At 48.2% G+C, this 20930-nt stretch overlaps 1 protein-coding gene across 2 annotated transcripts in view; it reads right to left on the minus strand.

Annotated features, from left to right (window-relative positions):
• The window catches only part of MERTK (MER proto-oncogene, tyrosine kinase), a 138643-nt gene extending 127170 nt beyond the window's left edge, over positions 1–11473 (minus strand). Inside the window, exon 1 of one of the 2 annotated variants that reach the window (XM_033175461.1) lies at positions 11161–11473. In XM_033175461.1, the coding sequence (XP_033031352.1) occupies positions 11161–11221 (61 nt within the window). In that variant the 5' untranslated portion in view covers positions 11222–11473. Of the gene's footprint in view, positions 1–10819; positions 11089–11160 lie in introns of those variants that run through there. The other variant, XM_033175462.1, reaches the window with a different exon arrangement.
• Positions 11474–20930: the final 9457 nt, after the last annotated feature.

The following is a 20930-nucleotide window of genomic DNA, read 5'->3' on the forward strand; positions in this document are numbered from 1 at the left end:
ATTAACTTCTTCTAATCTATAACTAAGATCTGAGTGCTGAGGACCTTCTACTGGAGCCTCAGTAAATGTACTTAATCTAAGTAAATCCAGGTGCTGGGGTGATTACCCTTATTATCTTGTCTCCTGCTAAATCATGGAGGTTTGAGGAGTTCCTTCAGACCCCCAATAAACTTGTTTGTGGAGGTCTGGGGAGTTTCTTCAGATCCCCAATAAAACTTGTTGAATCCTAAATGGGGCCTTTAAGAATTCCTTCATTATCTTGTCATGATTCAAGGCCTAGGAAAGGCCTGGGCAAAACTTCTGGTGGGCTTTTATTACATTCCAGCCTTTGTATGAGGGCACCGGCTCTATTAGCTTTTAATATTGAACTTAACCACTCAGTGCTGGAACAGTTGTTACAGAGGCCTGCGTTAGTGAGACCTGGCCTACCACAATAGTGGTTGTGCTAGTTTAAATCCCCACCAGCAGTGTATGAGTTCCCTTTTCTCTGCACCTTCGCCAGCATTTGTTATTTTTTGCCTTTTTGACATAGCCATCCTAAATGCAATGAGATGAAACCCGGTTGTAATTTTGGTTTGCATTTCCCTGATGATTAGTGATGTGAAGCATTTTTTCATATATTTATCTGTTAGCCATTTGTATGTCTTCTTTTGAGAAATATGTTTAGATCACTTGTTCATTTTTTAATCGGATGGCTTGTTTTTTGCTGTTGAGATGTTCCAGTCACCTACTTGATAAAAAGGACAGACTCAGTTGGTATGAGACTTTTTGTCCTTTGCCCTTTTGCTTTTTTCTGCCTGGAATGCAAATGAAATGCCCAGAAGCACAGCAGCCATTTAAGGAACAACGTGTTCTAAAAGCATACACTACAGATGTCAGAGCAAGGAGCCAGGTCATTGACTTTATCATGGAGCCACTGTCTAATCCCAACCTGGTTGCCGTCAGACTGCTTGTTGTATGAGAAAAATACTCCCCTTTTGGTTACACCACTGAAGTAAGATTTTATATTATATGCAATCAAATGTAAACCCCAACTGATATGGTGCAAAACAACACTATAGAGTGTTACCAACATAATCATGTCAATCATGGTCGAAGGATAAAGAGATGCATGGGAATTGAAACACCCGATGTGGGATAATGGTTTTCTCTGGGTGGGAGTGAGGGGATGACACTGGAGAGAGGAACGACCGGGGACTTCCACTGTAGTGCTGATGTGTGACTTCTAATGCCAAGTAGTGAGTACACAGGTGAGTTTTATTACCTGTTATATCCTTTTGTGTATTCTAAATATTTTATAATAAGATGTGAGTATAAAGAGTAGGTGAGAGGAAAAAACGTAATGGTAAAAAGGGAGAGGCCTTACTATTTACTGGTTGGCCCACCTGATTAGCTGTATCTCCTTCCACCAACAGGTCCTAAAATCCTAAGGGCACTTAGCTTAATGAATCATCCAGCTCAACATTCTCACTTTGTCCAGGACTTGCTGCCTTCCTTCGATAAGCATAATTAGCTTATTCCTACCCTCAATGGCCAGGTTCTGATACATACCCCTCCTGGGATGGGGTAATAGGGAAAGGCTCCCTACCACAAGAATCAGGCATCAGACGTACTGCATCAGTGGAGCGTAATGAAAGAGGTGGCACGGAATGGCTTGGACATACACAAGGCAGGGCCACAGTCCCAAAGATTGAGTTCACAGGTCCTGGGAATCTGAGCTTCTACACTGTGGAAACGCTTCCTAGGTGGTTCTGAAGCATACTTCTTGTTGAGAACCCCTGTCATGAATCATGGTCTTTATCCTTATCTTCCCCGCCAGAATATTTAAGAGCGTTGCATTCTACAGTTTATATCACAAAATATTTTTTAAATTTCCAAATATAAAATGACATCATAATATTGAATGAATAAACTTTTGAAAATGACATCATTCTCTCCGATCCTGAATATTCTGCTGTTCCCCCTCGGGAGGATATGCCCCACTCCATCCAACCCAGTAAAAGCTTAGTCCATCCCTCTGTCTCTCAGAACCCAAGAGCCCATTTTCCAGAAGATTTAGCAGGAAGAGGTCATATGCGTTTGGGGAGATCCAATATTCTCAGAAATATTCCTCCATGTTTCCAGACTATTCTACTGCCCCAGATAGAGTTGGAGAGGGTACTTCCTGGAGGAACAGACAGCCCAGGTGGCGGGGAATGGCAGCTGTCAACAGCAAAGAACCCACTAGCATCACTCTTTTTTTTTTCTTTTGATACAGAGTTTTGCGGTTGTTGCCCAGGCTGGAGTGCAGTGGCACAATCTTGGCTCACGGCAACCTCCGCCTCCTGGGTTCAAGTGATTCTCCTGCCTCAGCCCCCCAAGCTGCTGGGATTACAGGCATGTGCCACCATGCCTGGCTAATTTTTTGTTATTTAGCAGAGACAGGGTTTTACCATGTTGGTCAGGCTGGTCTCAAACTCCTGACCTCAGGTGATCCACCCACCTCGACCTCCGAAAGTGCTGGGATTACAGGCATGAGCCACCGCGCCCGGCTGCGTCACTCGTTTTTAATGAAACTCTTCACACAGCCAACAGCTCCATTTCTAGGCTGATGCCTAAGAATGTTCACACCCAGAGTCAGGCACAGGGCAGAGGGTCAAACTCAGGCTGAGACTCTGTGTCCCAAACTGCATGGGAGAAAGTATCCCTTCCCACCCTCTCCCCTTTAGATGGAATCAGTGTTCAGCCCCAAAGGGGCCCAGAATCATCTATCTGCTTTCCCATTTGACAAGTGAGGATGTGGAGTTTTAGAATGAGGAGACACTATACCCCAGCTGTCCCTGTAGGTTCCTATCAAAGCTGGGATGAGAACTTACATCTTTCAACTCCCAAAGTGGTTATTTTTTAAACTAAGAGTGAATCTAAAAAGCTGCTTTTTTTTCTTTGCTCCAAAACTTTCAAAGAACATTGTTTTCATCACCAAATCTTCAAATCATGTGCCAGAATTGCAAAAAGGCTTAAAGGCTGGTTTCACTTCCTGTGTGGAGGCAGCCTGCCATTAATTGTAACAAGTGAAAAATTGGCCTCCAGGCACACACAACACTTGGGGAGTCCATGAATATTTATCACCTCACTGAGAATTCCCTAAGCAGCGCAGTGACAGAAAACAACTTTCAGTTAAGTTTGAGTCTCTGTTCTAATATTCTCCACTAAGACAGCCCGTTCTTACTTGTGAAAGTGATCATTTTCAAAACCAGAATGAAGCCAATCTACTATTGGTAGCTCTAACAACAAGGCCCTAAGGCTTAAAATAACAAAACAATTCCTTCTCCAAAATAAACAAGGCTTTCCTTTGTGTATCTAATGAGAGGCAAGACCACAGCTAAGGCAAGTTCTAAGATGTTTACTGTCCCTGAATGCTGAGATATCTAGAGCCTCAAGGAAAAAGCAGATTACATAAAAAAAGGGATCTGTCAGAAAGCATTTGCGTAAGTGCCAACCTGAGATCTAAATCCGGAGGATGGACCCCTCCCGGAGTGACCTAGGGCAGAGCACTAACCCTGTGAGGATTGGATCTTGTTTTGAAGGAACCGACAGAAATACATGGAAGGCACAGAGTACAAGGAGAAACATACAAGTGGAAAATGTGCTGGCACAAAAATCCAGGCATTGAGCTTCTGAAAAGAAATGGGCCTTCTCTAAGCACAAATATAAATGTTCTTAGCTTCTGGTGTAATTTTGTTCCAAACATAAAGCCAACATCTGTTCTCTCTCACTCCCTCTGCCCCTTCTCCCTGCCACCTCCAAGATGCATGGAAAATACATTTACCATTGAGTGAAAGAAGCACTGATAGTTGAAGATCTAGGCAAGAAGGACGAAATAAAATGCTTTAGAATTGAGTGTAGGTTTCTGGCTGGGCACATTGGCTCACGCCTATAATCCCAGAACTTTGGGAGGCCAAGACGGGCCAATCATCTGAGGTCAGGAGTTCGAGACCAACCAAGCCAACATCATGAAACGTTGTCTCCACCAAAAAATATGAAAATTAGCCGGCCGTGGTAATGGGTGCCTGTAATCCCAGCTACTTGGGAGGCTGAGGCATGAGACTCGCTTGAACCCAGGAGTGGAGGCTGCAGTGAGCTGAGATTGTGCCACTGCACTCCAGTCTGGGTGACAGAGTGAGCCTCCATGTCAAAAAAAAAAAAAAAAAAGAACTGAGTGTAGGTTTCTCAATGAAATGTTCAAGATACAATCACCCTTTCTTCCTTTATCACTCTGAAACACCAGGACCTGAGGAGGTGAGTTGGCCATAGCAGCCCAGGGTTTCACATGCAGGCCATGTCCCCAGATCCTGCTGCCTGACAGTGGCCCCCAGAGTGAAAATGTGACAGCTCCCACGAAGGGAGGGTTGTCCAGCTGCAGAGTCTCACAAAACTAGGGAAGATCTAGGCCCTCCCTTCCTGTGGTTAAGAATCTTTCACCCAGTTCAATAGCCATGGTTCAGACAGAGAAAACTAAGGCCTAGGAGGGAGGAAGTGCCAGGATGGCAGGTATTCTTAGTATCCTTGTTCTCCAAAAGGGGCCTGCTGATCCTAATGGAATTCTCTGCCCCTGCCAGGCTGCATTTTTAGCACTTCAGCTGGAGGCAGGAGTTGGAGACATAGAATGAAAAGAGAGGGAATTGGTTTAACTCTGGTCAAGGGTTAGCCAATGCCCAGAGTGCCAGAGGGAGAGTAATCAGGGTTCCCTCCAGGGCACCTGAGGGCTGGCTCACCCATGCCGTCAAGCAGGAAGCACCAGGAGCCAGGAGTGCACCTGGGGCTCACGGCCCTTTCCATTTCCTACAAGACCACCCTGCGCACACATACTCACACCTGTACATGGAATCTACTCTACGAACCAAAGCCTCATTTTCTCTATGTTGCAGCCAATCGACCTCATTGGGAACACCTAGCTCGACGTGGTAAGAAGGAAAAGAATTTTCTGAGCTGGGCGCGGTGGCTCATGCCTGTAATCCCAGCACTTTGAGAGGCCGAGGTGGGTGGATCACAAGGTCAGAAGTTCAAGACCAGCCTGCCCAACATAGTGAAACCCCATCTCTACTAAAAATACAAAAATTAGCAAGGTGTGGTGGCGGGCACCTGTAATCCCAGCTACTCAGGAGGCTGAGGCAGAGAACTGCTTGAACTCAGGAGGTGGAGGATGTAGTGAGCCGAGATTGCGCCACCTGCACTCCAGCCTGTGTGACAGAGCAAGACTCTATCTCAAAAAACACAACAAAACAAAACAAAACAAAACAAAAGAATTTTCTGGATGTTCACACTCAAAAACCCTAAAACAAAACAAATACCGGCTGGGCGCGGTGGCTCAAGCCTGATATCCCAGCACTTTGGGAGGCCGAGACGGGTGGATCACAAGGTCAGGAGATCGAGACCATCCTGGCTAACACGGTGAAACCCCGTCTCTACTAAAAAATACAAAAATCTAGCCGGGCGAAGTGGCGGGCGCCTGTAGTCCCAGCTACTCGGGAGGCTGAGGCAGGAGAATGGCGTGAACCTGGGAGGCGGAGCTTGCAGTGAGCTGAGATCCGGCCACTGCACTCCAGCCGGGAGGCAGAGCGAGACTCCGTCTCAAAAAAAAAAAAAAAAAAAAACAAATACCAAAAAAAAAAAAAAAAAAGAAAGAAACCACACCCACTTTGGAAAAGAGTTATGTGGGAAAAGTTGAACAGGAACTGGACTTCATTTTTATACCTTCCTGAGAGGCACATGACAGGAAGCTATTCCTGTACTATGTCAAGTCTGAACTCATAAGGGAAGGTATGGGGGCAGGGGTAGGAGGGAAGTGGCAGTCAGGGCGGGCCCTGCTTCTCTGGAGAACTGCTTGGTCCTGGGTGGGTTTTGCTCAAACTACTAGGGAACAAAACCCTAAAGAGCTGCAGCAAAGGACTTGGGCACTCTAGGGCGACACCCCAGGGCCCCTTCACCAAAGCATTCTGAACAATGGAGGGTGGACCATTCAGGAAACACTTCAGTAAGAAAAGAACCCTCCTCCCAACACCTTTTGTCTAGGAAAAACATTTCCCCCAAACTTGAGTTCAGAAGAATGGAGGAGAGCCATTAGTAATAATGGCAAATATATTTTAAGCACGTATCACCTGCCATTAGCTCATTATGTCCTCCTAACTATTCTGTGCAATAGAGCCTCCCACTGTACCCAAAAAGGAAGAGAGGTCCTGAAAGTTAACCACCACCCCCAAAGCCCCAGAGGCCAGTCCCGGTTAACACTTTCATTCCAGTCCCCAGAGGCACAGTGTGCTTCACATAGTGTGAGCCCCCTTTCAGTTTTTATAATAATTAACCTCCTGCTGAGACACATACCAATTCAAAGCCATATGCTTTGGGTTAAGATTAAACTAATGACAAGGGCCAAAGTCAAGGCACCAAGGATTACCTGCCCCTGAGCAAGGAGTTGTTAGAACTGTGTTTAACATAAAAAATTACCTTCTGACATGTTTTTTTCTAGTTGGAAAAGTTAGGACAATATAAAATATGTTTGGGGCTAACACAATCCAAAAATCTCTCTTGTTTTAATTGACTAGCTCCTCCAGTAATGAAATCACGTTGGCATCACAGCAAAATAAAAGATTGTTTTCTATTAACCAAGCCCCGAATGTGAGGGCACGGGAGCTCCAGCAATTCTGTCTCTGAAAAAGCCAGTAGGAAAAGATAAGGGTGAGGAGCACCTGGCAAAACATGCAGGGGCTTGGTTCTTTCATGCTGTGCTCTGATACTCACTGATCACCCTATGAGCTCCATGCAGTGTTAGCAGTGAACAAGACAGCAGCCCTGCCACCAGGAGCTTACCTTGTAGTGGGGGGGACAGTGGAGGAAAACGAGCAAAGAAAAAGGTAAGGCTAGGCTGGGCGCGGTGGCTCACGCCTGTAATCCCAGCACTTTGGGAGGCCGAGATGGGCGGATCACGAGGTCAGGAGATCGAGACCATCCTGGCTAACACTGTGAAACCCCGTCTCTACTAAAAAATACAAAAAACTAGCCAGGCGAGGTGGCGGGCGCCTGTAGTCCCAGCTACTCGGGAGGCTGAGGCAGGAGAATGGCGTAAACCTGGGAGGCAGAGCTTGCAGTGAGCTGAGATCCGGCCACTGCACTCCAGCCTGGGCGACAGAGCGAGACTCCGTCACAAAAAAAAGAAAAAGAAAAAGGTAAGGCCGGGTGCAGTGGCTCACACCTGTAATCTCAGCACTTTGGGAGGCCAAGGTAGGCAGATCACCCGAGGTCAGGAGTTCGAGACCAGCCTGACCAACATGGTGAAACCCCATCTCTACTAAAAACACAAAAATTAGCCAGACGTGGTGGTGTGCGCCTGTAATCTCAGCTACTCAGGAGGCTGAGGCAGGAGAATCACTTGAACCGAAGAGACAGAGGTTGCAGTGAGCCAACATCAAGCCACTGCACTCCAGCCTGGGCAACAGAGTGAGACTCCATCCCCCCCACAAAAAAGAGAAATCTATTGCCTGACCAACATGGAGAAACCCCATCTCTACTAAAAATGCAAAATTAGCCGGGCATGGTGGCGCATGCCTGTAATCCCAGCCACTCGGGAGGCTGAGGCAGGAGAATTGCTTGAACCCGGGAGGCGGGAAGTTGCGGTGAGCCGAGATTGCGCCATTGCACTCTAGCCTGGACAGCAAGAGTGAAACTCTTGTTTCAAAAACAAACAAACAAAATTATTGTTAATTTTTTAAAAATTGTATTCAGCTGTGCATGGTGGCTCATGTCTATAATCCCCACATGTTGAGAGGCTAAGGTGGGAAGATCGCTTGAGCCCAGGAGTTCAAGACCAGCCTGGGCAACATAGTGAGACCCTGTCTCTACAAAAAATAAAAAATTAGCCAGGCATGGTGATATGTGCCTGTGGTCATAGCTACTTGGGAGACTGAGGTGGGAGGATCACTTGAGCCCAGGAGGTTGAGGTTATAGTGAGCCATGATCATGCCGCTGCACTCTAGACTGGGTGGCAGAATGAGACCCTGCCAAAAAAAGAAAGAAAAGAAAAGAAGAAAAGAAAAGAAAAGCATTCCACTTAGCACTTTAATGGGTCAGAATAATTTTCTAAAAAGTACTCATTTTTAAAATATGCACCATGTACTTTCAAAAAGCATTTGAAGCATTTGTAATAAAGCCCACAAGCAACAGAACAACTTAAAAGTTCCCTCTGGGAAGATGTTTACAATATACTGGAATACATGTTACAATATCAGTTTGGAAGAGAAATACTAACATTAAAGAATCTCAAAAGCCTAATTTACTCTAAGGGTTGAGTTTAGCTGCACACATAGCCTCATCATGAGCTAAGTTCTCATAATGCGTTCATTTTTATCCACATCTATATTTATCTTACTCCATCCTCTCCTTGGCCCTTCAGAGAGCCACCGCTTGCCTCATTTTGCTGCTCAATGGCACCCCCATCTGAGACTGAGCGGAAAGGAAAGACTGGAAAGTCTTGAAATGCTCCTGGTTTGGCAGTTCCAGTTCTGTGTGTGCGTGTCTTTGTGAGATGTGTGGTGTGTATGTGTGTTGCGGGTGAAAGGGTAATTCCTGGCTTAAAATGATGCTTAAATTTTATTTATCCATTCCTCTATACTTCTACAGTGTAGAATCTACACACACATTCTCATTATCTCTCTCTATCTCTCTCCTGTGTGGTCAGCAAAGCACTTAGACCCACAATGTGTAATACGAAAATCTTAAAATTAGATGAAGAGCCCAATTTCCAGTTTTAATTTCTTCATACAGCACTCCTTTGTGCTGTAATTCTGCCAGTGAGAATCCCATTCTTTAAGCTTTTCATAAGGTGAGACGTAAAACTGTCAGACATCTCACAAGTAAGGTTCAAAACAAAAAGCAAAAAGTGCAAGAACAATTGGTGAAACTTTTCATTCTTCCAGCTGGGTGGATTTTAAAAGGCCTTTTGATGATTGTCTGATTAAAGTTGATTGTTGGCTACAAACATTTTTTATTACAGCCTGTTAAAAATTTAGAAAAACAAAAGAACTCCAATCTTTAAGTACTTAACACAACACTGTCGTTCCCATTACTTTCTCCGTAGTTCTCACCACATTCACTACCTCCAAGATTATTCACGGCCAGCCCTCACTAGCAGCAACATACAACAGATTTACAGCAGATTATGAAAAATGGGTCTGGGCCGGGCGCGGTGGCTCAAGCCTGTAATCCCTGCACTTTGGGAGGCCGAGACGGGTGGATCACGAGGTCACGAGTTCGAGACCATCCTGGCTAACACGGTGAAACCCCGTCTCTACTAAAAAATACAAAAAACTAGCCGGGCGAGGTGGCGGGCGCCTGTAGTCCCAGCTACTCGGGAGGCTGAGGCAGGAGAATGGCGTGAGCCCGGGAGGCGGACCTTGCAGTGAGCTGAGATCCGGCCACTGCACTCCAGCCCCGGCGGCAGAGCGAGACTCCGTCTCAAAAAAAAAAAAAAAAAAAGAAAGAAAAATGGGTCTGGCAGAAATGCTGAGGAATTGTTGAAGGTTTAGTGGGGGCGGCGAGCAGTGGAGAATAGAACTGCTTTCGTTCTTTGCCTGGTTTTTGGCTCTTAAAGTTTGTTTCAAATTGCTATGTTGCCCCCAATTATAAATTGCTTATGTAATTTAACGTAGAAAAAGGGGTGCATTGTTTAAGAATTTTTCATTTGAGTAAATGAGCTTTCAAAGGAAAATCTCAAAGGAAAAACTTTTAAGTAACTTACTTGACTATAAAGTGAGCTTTCCAGGTATTCCTAAAACACATCTTTGATTATAATAGGTGAAGGCTAGTCAAGTGCATTCACGACCAAAAGAGATAAAATCTGCATTCTGAATGGAAACAGAAACCTTTTAACTAAGAGAAAATACTTGGAATGTGTTTATTTAGCATTTTCCCCCTTTCTTTCTCTTTCAGGTAAAGCCTGATAAGTGTATTCCAGCTTCCTCAAGAAGTGCATCAGCGATCAAACTTGAAATCTGTTCATCACTCACTCCCCAAATAAGCTGTTCATGCAGAATGAAACCGGCCTTCCTTGCCTCCACTTATCAACCCAGCATCTTGTATTAAAATACCTGGAACATGCCGGGCGCAGTGGCTCAGGACTGTAATCCCAGAACTTTGGGAGGCCGACGCGGGCAGATCACGCGGTCAAGAGATCGAGACCATCCTGGCCAACATGGTGAAACCCCGTCTCTACTAAAAATACAAAAATTAGCCGGGCGTGGTAGCGCGCGTCCATAGTCCCAGCTATTCGGGAGGCTGAAGTAGGAGAATCGCTTGAACCCGGGAGGCGGAGACTGCAGTGAGCCGAGATCGCGCCACTGCACTCCAGCCTGGCGACAGAGCGAGACTGGGTCTCAAAAAAAAAAAAAAAAAAAAATGCCTGTAACAACACTTGGCTGCGTCCAGATAAACGTAAACGCTGTCGAGCACCGTAAATTCTGTTCTGCCACAACAGGAGTGAAAAGAATGCTCCCCTTTTCCAGGTCCCCACACTCTCTGGGTGCCCCTACAAAGGGATGCTAATAATGTCCGTAAGGGCCCAGTGGGAGCAGCCAGGAGTGCCGTCCCTCCCTGGTCGGACGCTCGGCCTCAGTCTATCGCGGCTCCCCGAATGCAGCTCCGACTCCCGCAGCCCGTTCGTTCGCCCCGCGCCGGTCCCTCGGGAGACCGGATCTGTGGCCCCCGGAACTCCCGCCAGAGCGGGGCCCCACCATGCAACTCTGTTTAGTGGAAAGTTCTCGTCGCATTCCAGACCAGACCTGCTACCTACGTTCCACTCGTAGGAACTTCGAGACTTGCAGCGCGCCCAGCGGAGCTCGATTTCCTCCTCGGCGGTGAAGAGGAAAGGCTGCAGCGCCGACCCCCACCCGGCTTCACCACGACGCGCACCCACAAGCCGGGCTGGGTGCCCTCGGGACGCTTGAGGGGCCGCGGTCAGTGGACGGAAGGTTCGCCTGCGCCCCCTTCTCTGGCACCGCAGTGGCTGGAGGGTGTTTGCAAACTTGTCCAGCAGCCAGGCGCGCCCCTGTGGACGCGCTCACTCCCCTGAGCCCTCTGCCTCCTCCTGGGAGCCCCCACCCCCTCGCCTGGCCCCCAGCCGGACGCACTCACCTCTACTGCAGAGAGCGGGGAGGAAGAGGCCCAGCAGCAGCGGCAGCGGGGCCGGCCCCATCCCGGGGCTGCGGATCTGTAATTTCTCTCCGGACGGACGGACAGATGGACGTCCCGAACCTGCCCTGTCGCCGGCTAAGCGCGCCAGCGAAGCTCTCTGTCCAGGCGGCCCCGGCAGCGAGTGCAGAGTGGCGGAGCCCAGCGGCCGGCGGGTGGTGCCGAGGGCTGGAAGGGGCGGGCTGGGGGCCGAGCCAAGGCCGACCAGGGCTGGAGGAGAGGGGCGGGCAGGGGGGCGAGTCCCGGCGGGCCCAGCAGGTTGGGGTGGGAGGGGGCGGGAGGACGAGGGGGAGGAGGGGCGAAAAGGGGAAAGGGAGGGGGTTGGAGAGGAGAGGCGGGCCGAAGGCCACCGTGGGGCGCACGGCGGGGAGCTGGGAGGAGAGGAAGGGGAGGGGGCTGAGAGACCGGGACCGAGCTGGAGAGAGAAGTGAAGGGGAGGGGCGGGCTGGAGGTCCAGAGGAGACAGCTCTGGCCGCTGCGCGGGTCCGGAGCCCTACACCTGTGGGTGGGAGATAGGGAAGCACAGAAGGTGGGAGAGGAGTGGAGGATGCCCTAGGCAGCCCCCGGACCCAAGAGAAGGGTCCAGAGGCCCCCCCGCATTCCAGGCTTGGCTGACACAGAAAACCCTGGCAGCGCCGCTCCCAGAGGCCAAGGCCACGGCGGCAGCGCTCCCTGCCGAGCGCTCCTCCACATCCATTCCGCTCGCCGCCTAGCACCTCCTGGGTACCTGGCCCGAGGTGCGCTACACGGCCCTGGCGTCGAGGAGCTCACCGCCCCTGGGGGAGGGGTTCCTGGGGAAGGACGCTTTGCCGTGGCTCCTTGACGAGCCAGAGAGAGGTGACACTCAAGGAGGGAGATGAAAGTGAATGACAAAGTGCAGAGCAGGAGTTGGGAGAGGGGAAGCCACAGCACGTTACTCTCATGGACCGCCACAAGGTGTGCAGGGTCCGAGAGGCAGTAGCAGAGAGTGAATCGTAAGAGAAATTTAACTACTTATACAAATAATGGCAACAGTAACTTAATTTATATACATAGTTTCTTAAAGGTAACACTTTTAGAATGAATGTATTTTAATGTGGTCCCTTTAACAACGTAACATGAGCCAAATCATGTCCCTCTGCTCAAATCTCCCCAAACCAGTGGTTCCTGCTGTCTCTCTGCATGAGCCATGGTTCTGCAGTGATCTGGTTCTGTGTGACCTGGTCCACTTTCCTCTTTGGCCTCACCTCCTTAGGCCTCTTCCATTTACTTTGGTCTCTTGTCAAGCAGTCCCTTGACCCCTACACTGGCTGGACACTTCCCGTAGATTTGGCTACGGGAAGGAGAGAAGCAGCCCAGATGGATTTAGACAGGTTATTATTTACAGCGACAGCAAAAGCAAAATCAGTGTGGTGTCAGCTCCATGCATCCTTAGGCCCACAGGATAACACCAAACTGGAAGGGCGATTGTTAGCCTATGGGTCTACATGATTTACAAAAAAAAAAAAAAAAAAGACAACATGAGCCCTGCCGCTGAGAAGCCAAGTCTAAACTACACCAAGCAGTTTTATAGACTTCACAGGAGCCTGCTGCTGTATGCTTGGAGGGAAGGGGGATGGGAGGTGGAGGGAGGGATATGGAAAGTGCTGCAGTCAACTGAAACATTGGAGAAGGAAGAGAAATGGCCTTGCAGCAGTCTCCCCCAAGGTAGGGATAGGAAACTGCCTCCTAGTGGCTCCTCACCAGGCTTACCTATCCCTGCTTTAGGGGAAATCGCAGGGCAGTCCCACAAGACTTGGCTCAGACCATGGTCATACCTTGCCTACATGGCCTCTAGAGATGTGCAAGATTGCCAGGGGCACCTCAGCAGAGCTGTTCTCCTGCAATTTCCTTGCTATTGCTCACATATACCAAGCACTCCTCCGCCGAAAGGTTTTGCACTGGCTGTTCCCTCTGCCTGAAATGCTCTTCCCCCAGACACACAGCCTCCCAGTTGACTCTCCTCCAAGTCAGCTCAAATCTCACTTTCTTGTTGAGGCCTGCCTTGTACAATATTCTTCAGCTATCTACCGGTGTTTGACATACCACCTGAAACATAGTGGGTGTAAAATGTCAGCCATTTTATTAGATTCCTGGATTCTGTGGATCGGAGGTTTGGACAGAGCACAGGGGAAATAGCTTGTCTTTGCTCCTCCATATCTGCCTGGGACCTTAGGCTCAAATAGTGGGGATTAGAATCATGTAAAACAAATTATAGCCTGCAGGCCTATGGCTTCTTTTTGCAAATAAATGTTATCGGAACACAGTCATTCATGTTGGTAATTGTGACAGAGATTATGTGGCCCACAAAGCTGTGCAGTATGGCCCTTTAGATAAAAAGTTGGCTAGGCCGGGCGCGGTGGCTCAAGCCTGTAATCCCAGCACTTTGGGAGGCCGAGACGGGTGGATCACAAGGTCAGGAGATCGAGACCATCCTGGCTAATACGGTGAAACCCCGTCTCTACTAAAGAATACAAAAAACTAGCCGGGCGACGAGGCAGGCGCCTGTAGTCCCAGCTACTTGGGAAGTGGAGGCAGGAGAATGGCGTGAACCTGGGAGGCGGAGCTTGCAGTGAGCTGAGATCCGGCCACCGCACTCCAGCCTGGGCAACAGAGCCAGACTCCGTCTCAAAAAAAAAAAAAAAAAAAAAAGTTGGCTAACCCCGATCTCAAGGCTCATTCACTCACACAGCTGCCATCTACACTGGAATGACTTGGGCACTAGGGCTGCAGACTAACTGGAGCACTAAAGGAGGCTTCTCCATGGTCACCTTGGTGTAGCTGGGAGTCTTGCATGGCAGCTCAGGGCTCCAAGAGCAAGCGTTCCAGTAAACAAAGAGGAAGCTTCATGGCCTTTTATGTCCTAGCCTCGGAGGTCACATAACTCCACCCTACTCTCTTGATGGAAGCAGTCACAACTCCACCCTCATGGGGAGCAGCCATAGAGGTTCAAGCCCAACCTCTTGAAGAAGTGTCAAAGAGGTTGCAGTTATACTTTTAAAAATCCACAAATGCCAAACTTAGCTAAACTGCGGGATGTCTGCTCTACAATGTTAATTTTGTACTTGCTGTGCATCCAAATGATACTGCAATTTAATGTTCTAATTATTCAAGTGATCAGACTATGTGTAGAGAAATATGAGCAACAGAAAAACAAACAAAAAACAACCCGGACCCCATATTACTGTTGTATAACTTCAACAAGAAGACACTTACCTGGAACCCATTCTCCAATGCCCCCTGTGTCTCCTGTGTCAGCTAAGACTCTGTGTCACAAGTAGGAGCCCCTACTGTTTAATACCTAGGAAAAAGAGAGAATGTTAAAGGCCTGCAGCAGTGTTCATCTAAGGGCTAGGGAAGATTACCCCCACTGATTCAAGTGTGAAAGAGCTGTAGCCAAGGTAAAGTGGCATTGTGGTCACAATCTATGTGTCAAACATGTTCAACATATCAGTGACAGGACTTGAGGCTTCCAATTGAAGGTCCCATAGGGGCGTGATAGGCCACACACAAATGAAATGTGTGAAGATATAGTCCTCAATGACCCTATTTCTAAACCCACACCTTGCTTCTCTTTGTCCTGTTACCTCTGTCCCCTACCCCTTTCAGCTCTGTCTACAGCTATACCTGTAACTTATTTCCCCCTCCTTCCTCTAGTCTACCACGTAAACCCCCCAGTTCACCTCCCTCAGAAAGCTTCTGTCTGATCAGCTGGGTACAGTGGCTAACACCTGTAATCTCAACACTTTGGGAGGCTGAGGTGGGCAGATTACTTGAGGTCAGGAGTTCGAGACCAGCATGGTCAACATGGTGAAACACTGTCTCTACTAAAAATACAAAAGTTAGCTGGGCACATGCCTGTAATCACAGCTGAGGCAGGAGAATTATTGGAACCTGGGAGGCAGAGGTTGCAGTGAACTAAGATGGTGCCACTGCACTCCAGCCTGGGCAACAGAGAGAAAGACTGTCTCAAAAAAAAAAAAAAAAAAACGAACTTCAGACCACTTTGGCACTTCGGATCACTTTGGCACTCACTCACCCAGCACTTAGCATCCATACCAGAATACTCTAGTAACAGCACCCTGGTTTTCCTTCGGTGAACCATGCTTCCCACACTCACCTCCCTGTCCCTGGGTCTGGATGTGAGATTCTCTTTGCTGTCTTAAGACCATTATCTGTCCCTACTCTCTAAAGTCTCTGGCTTTGACTCTGATGTCATCAGACTAGACCAGCCCTGCTTGCTGCAGCCATGTAGGGACAGAGAGACGCCTGAGTCTCTCCTAATTCCCTGAAGATGCAGTGCCTGCATCACAGTCACTCCCTTTACACTATCCCTGCCATAACTTTTGGTAGTTTCAGTACCTTATAAATGATATTTCAACACCACGGCTTCTAAACCCCTTGACCTCTTGTCCTCCATTCAGTATTCTGAGCAATATATTAGAAATGTAAGTGCCAAGTTCTTAAAATTTGCTGGATAAGGCCGGGCGCGGTGGCTCAAGCCTGTAATCCCAGCACTTTGGGAGGCCGAGGCGGGCGGATCACGAGGTCAGGAGATCGAGACCATCCTGGCTAACACTGTGAAACCCCGTCTCTACTAAAAAATACAAAAAACTAGCCGGGCGAGGTGGCGGGCGCCTGTAGTCCCAGCTACTGGGGAGGCTGAGGCAGGAGAATGGCGGTAAACCCGGGAGGCGGAGCTTGCAGTGAGCTGAGATCTGGCCACTGCACTCCAGCCCGGGCGACAGAGCGAGACTCCGTCTCAAAAAAAAAAAAAAAAATTTGCTGGATGACTGGAATGGTGCCCATAAGAAAGTCAACTCATAATGCCGAAAATCTTGAGGGAAGTACAAGCATCTTGTAGTTTCTTGGATAACACAGATAGTGCATGGAAGAGACCCTGTTCAGTGTGCTGAACAACATAATGGGAGTATAGGTTTATGGCCTTTGGGGGCATATATTTTAGGTAATGTAAAACATTTGAAATATTGAATCAAACACACATATACAAGTGCAGTTGTATAATTTTTTTTTTTTTTTTTTGGAGACGGAGTCTCGCTTTGTCGCCCAGACTGGAGTGCAGTGGGGCAATCTCGGCTCACTGCAAGCTCTGCCTCCCGGGTTCACGCCATTCTTCTGCCTCAGCCTCCTGAGTAACTGGGACTACAGGCGTCTGCCACCATGCCTGGCTAATTTTTTGTATTTTTAGTAGAGATGGGGTTTCACTGTGTTAGCCAGGATGGTCTTGATCTCCTGACCTTGTGATCTGCCCGCCTCGGCCTCCCAAAGTGCTGGGATTACAGGCGTGAGCCACTGCGCCCGGCCAGTTGTGTAATCATTAAGTGGAAGTTAAACTGGGTTTCACTGCTAAAAATTACTGAACAGATCCAACATCTAGAGTTTTTTTTTTTTTTTTTTTTTTTTTTTGAGACGGAGTCTGGCTCTGCTGCCCAGGCTAGAGTGCAGTGGCCGGATCTTGGCTCACTGCAAGCTCCGCCTTTCGGGTTTACGCCATTCTCCTGCCTCAGTCTCCCCAGTAGCTGGGACTACAGGCGCCCGCCACCTCGCCCGGCTAGATTTTGTATTTTTTTAGTAGAGACGGGGTTTCACCGTGTTAGCCAGGATGGTCTCGATCTCCTGACCTCGTGATCCGCCCGTCTCGGCCTCCCAAAGTGCTGGGATTACAGGCTTGAGCCACCGCACCCGGCCACATCTAGAGTTTGTTACAGCAAGAGGACACAATATAGCAAAAAGCAGTAAAGTAAGAATAAGCATCTCAGTCAAAGGCTATTCATGGCCAGATAGGCCAGGTGCCAGCTCCTTTGTCCTAGTTTCTGTAAGGAACATGGCAGGATACACTTTCTCTGTTGGATCAAAAACCATTGATGTGTGCATGGAATACCTCGGAAACAGGGGCATCCAAAATGGAGGCTCAGTCGGGGATTTTTATATTTTACTGGTCATGGACATAGTCTTAAGGCATAACCAGCCTCAACAGCAGAACCCTGTGGCAGGGGATGGAGGGGTCTCACTGAGACCAGGTACAAATCATTTATGTCATTGTTTTCAAAAAGCAAAGTTGATGCTAGTACAAGTTTCCCTGAAGCTCCTCAGACTGATGGTTAAAAAGCAACATTATTGGGGCCGGGCGCGGTGGCTCAAGCCTGTAATCCCAGCACTTTGGGAGGCCGAGACGGGCGGATCGCGAGGTCAGGAGATCGAGACCATCCTGGCTAATACGGTGAAACCCTGTCTCTACTTAAAAATACAAAAAACTAGCTGGGCGACGAGGCGGGCGCCTGTAGTCCCAGCTACTCGGGAGGCTGAGGCAGGAGAATGGCGTAAACCCGGGAGGCGGAGCTTGCAGTGAGCTGAGATCCGGCCACTGCACTCCAGCCTGGGTGGCAGAGCAAGACTCCGTCTCAAAAAAAAAAAAAAAAAAAAAAAAAAGCAACATTATTAATCAGTATGCTTCATGCCCTTGGCCAGGGGTCATTGCTACGCAGGAACAGTTCAAGCTAATTTCAGGCCTGCTGGAATTAACTCTCTCAGTACAATAGCTTTTATAGTTGTTGCAAAGCGAAATGGTAGAAGTAAAACACGCCATTCAGCACAGTGAACACGATAGTGGAATGAAGCATTTCCTTTAGTGGTTTCTTGGAGTGTCTTTCTTTTTTTTTTTTTTGAGACGGAGTCTTGCTCTTTCGCCCGGGCTGGAGTGCAGTGGCCAGATCTCAGCTCACTGCAAGCTCTGTCTCCCGGGTTTTACGCCATTCTCCTGCCTCAGCCTCCGGAGTAGCTGGGACTACAGGCGCCCGCCACCTCGCCCGGCTAGTTTTTTGTATTTTTAGTAGAGACGGGGTTTCACCGTGTTAGCCAGGATGGTCTCGATCTCCTGACCTCGTGATCCACCTGTCTCGGCCTCCCAAAGTGCTGGGATTACAGGCTTGAGCCACCGCGCCCGGCGGAGTGTCTTTCAAGATAATCCATCTAATAGGCTGAAAAACTCATTGGAAGTAAAATCTCACTCTCATCCCATTGGAAATGGGGCAGTACCATTTAAAGATGCTCCTCATTGTGTTGAACAAGGTACAGAAGGCCAATTGTTGAGCTTTTATAATTAGTGGGTAACCCATTTAGCGTCCTGGAAGAGGCATGAGAAGCGTATTTAAGTGTTACAGTTTGTTAGAAAGATGAGCTAGGGAGCTAGGGTCAGGTGCAATGACTCACGCCTGTAATCCCAGCAGTTTGGGAGGCCAAGGTGGGCAGATCATGAGGTCAGGAGATGGAGATCATCCTAGCTAACACAGTGAAACCCCATCTCCACTAAAAATACCAAAAAAATTAGCCAGACCTGGTGGCACATGCCTGTAGTCCCAGGTATTCAAGAAGCTGAGACAGGAGAATCGCTGGAACCTGGGAAGCGAAGGTTTCAGTGAGCTGAGATCACGCCACTGCACTCCAGCCTGGGCAACAGAGCAAGACTCTGTCTCAAAAAAAAAAAAAAAAAAAAAAAAGAAAAAGAAAAAGAAAAGAAAAATGAGCTAGTGGGCTAGGCATGGTGACTAATGCCTGTAATCCCAGCACTTTGGAAGGCCGAGGAGGGCTGATCACCTGAGCTCAGGAGTTAGAGACCGGCCTGGCTAACATGATGAAACCCTGTCTCTACCAAAAAAAATAACAAAAATTAGCTGGGCCTGGTGATGCGTGCCTGTAGTTCCAGCTACTCAGGAGACTGAGGCAGGAGAATCACTTGAACCTGGGAGGTGAGGCTGCAGTGGGCTGAGATGGCGCCACTGCACTCCACCCTGGACCACAGAGCGAGACTGTATCTCAAAAAAAAAAAAAAAAAAAAGAAAAAGAAAAAGAAAAGAGGCCGGGCGCGGTGGCTCAAGCCTGTAATCCCAGCACTTTGGGAGGCCGAGACGGGCGGATCACGAGGTCAGGAGATCGAGACCATCCTGGCTAACACGGTGAAACCCTGTCTCTACTAAAAAATACAAAAAACCAGCCGGGCGACGTGGCGGGCGCCTGTAGTCCCAGCTACTGGGGAGGCTGAGGCAGGAGAATGGCCTAAACCCAGGAGGCGGAGCTTGCAGTGAGCTGAGATCCGGCCACTGCACTCCAGCCTGGGCGACAGAGCGAGACTCTGTCTCAAAAAAAAAAAAAAAAAAAGAAAAAGAAAAGAGAAAATGAGATAGTGTGTTTTCTCTGTGCTGAAAAGTACGATGGAAGTTGCCTTGTCTGGCACTTGTATCTGTTACAGAATTGGGAGTTCTGTTATGATACTTCCTTTAACATGCTCAATCACATACTAGGAGGCCGAGAGCCCAGTTTTTTAAATTGTTGGGGTGTAATGATGGAGAAACTAGGACATTTCATGCCATGTGCTGAACAACAGACTGGAAATACTAGTATTCAGCTTATGTAATTTGTTGGGGGGAGGTTGGGGAGGCAAAGTCAGGTTCTGTGTTTAAAAGGCTCAAATCACCATAGTCAACTGCATATGGGAAGTACAATTATTAGAGCATGTAGGGGTTGCATTGCAAGAGGTGAACAATAAAGTGGAAGGATCTGTGTCTAGCCCTTACGGCTTTTGGAAACTTAAGATAGTATAGGTATAAAGAACTCCTTTCGCTATGCTGAACAATATCTATGATATGCAAATATCTAAACATTAGGGTTCACTGGGGCACTGAAATGATGCTTAGAGGGGTCTCAAGTCAGCATAAAACCATACTGGAAATACAAAATCTAGCACTTGAAGATTAGGGGAAGTGAGATGGTGGATGTAGGCCGGGCATAGTGGCTCATGCCTATAATCCCAGCACTATGGGAGGCTGAGGCAGGCAGATGGCTTAAGCCCAGGAGTTCGAGACCAGCCCAGGCAACATGGTGAAACTCTGTCTCTACAAAAAATACAAAAATTAGCCAGGCATGGGGGTGCATACCTGTGGTCCCAGCTACTCAGGACGCTGAGGTGGGAGGATCACTTGAGCCCAGGAAGTCGAGGTTGCAGTGAGCCAAGATTGTGCCACTGTATTCCAGCCTGGGCAATAAAGCGAGACTCTGTCTTAAAAAAAAAAAAAAAAACAAAGAGAGAGAGAGAGATGGCTGCTGAGATCAGCTCAGTTGTGGAGACCCTAACTCAGCTGGGCTAGAGGAATTAGAGACACACACACAGAAATATAGGTTGTGGAGTGGGAAATCAGGGGTCTCACAGCTTTCAGAGCTGAGAGCCCCGAACAGTTTGACCCACCTATTTACTGACAGCAGTCCAGGGATAAGCATTATTTCCATAGATTATAGACTAACTAAAAGTATTCCTTACGGGAAACAAAGGGATGGGTCGAAATAAAGGGATGGGCTCTGGCTAGTTATCTGCAGCTTGAACATGTCCTTAAGGAACAGATCGCTCATGCTATTGTTTGTGGTTTCAGTAAGTGGTTTTCCGCCCTGGGTGGGCCAGGTGTTCCTTGCCCTCATTCCAGTAAAACGACAACTTTCCAGCGTGGGTGTCAAGGCCATCACAAGCATGTCACAGTGTTTACGGCCAGTTTTGGGGCCAGTTTATGGCCAGATTTGGGGGCCTGCTCCCAACAGATGGCAGATGTAGAAGACTCCATTCAGCATGCTAAAGAACATACCAGAAGCACAGAGGTCTAGGTTTTGTAGTTTACTGGGAAACTGCACTT

The sequence above is a fragment of the Trachypithecus francoisi genome, unplaced genomic scaffold (genome assembly GCF_009764315.1).
Source record: "Trachypithecus francoisi isolate TF-2019V2 unplaced genomic scaffold, Tfra_2.0 Lachesis_group17, whole genome shotgun sequence".
Classification (NCBI taxonomy): domain Eukaryota; kingdom Metazoa; phylum Chordata; class Mammalia; order Primates; family Cercopithecidae; genus Trachypithecus; species Trachypithecus francoisi.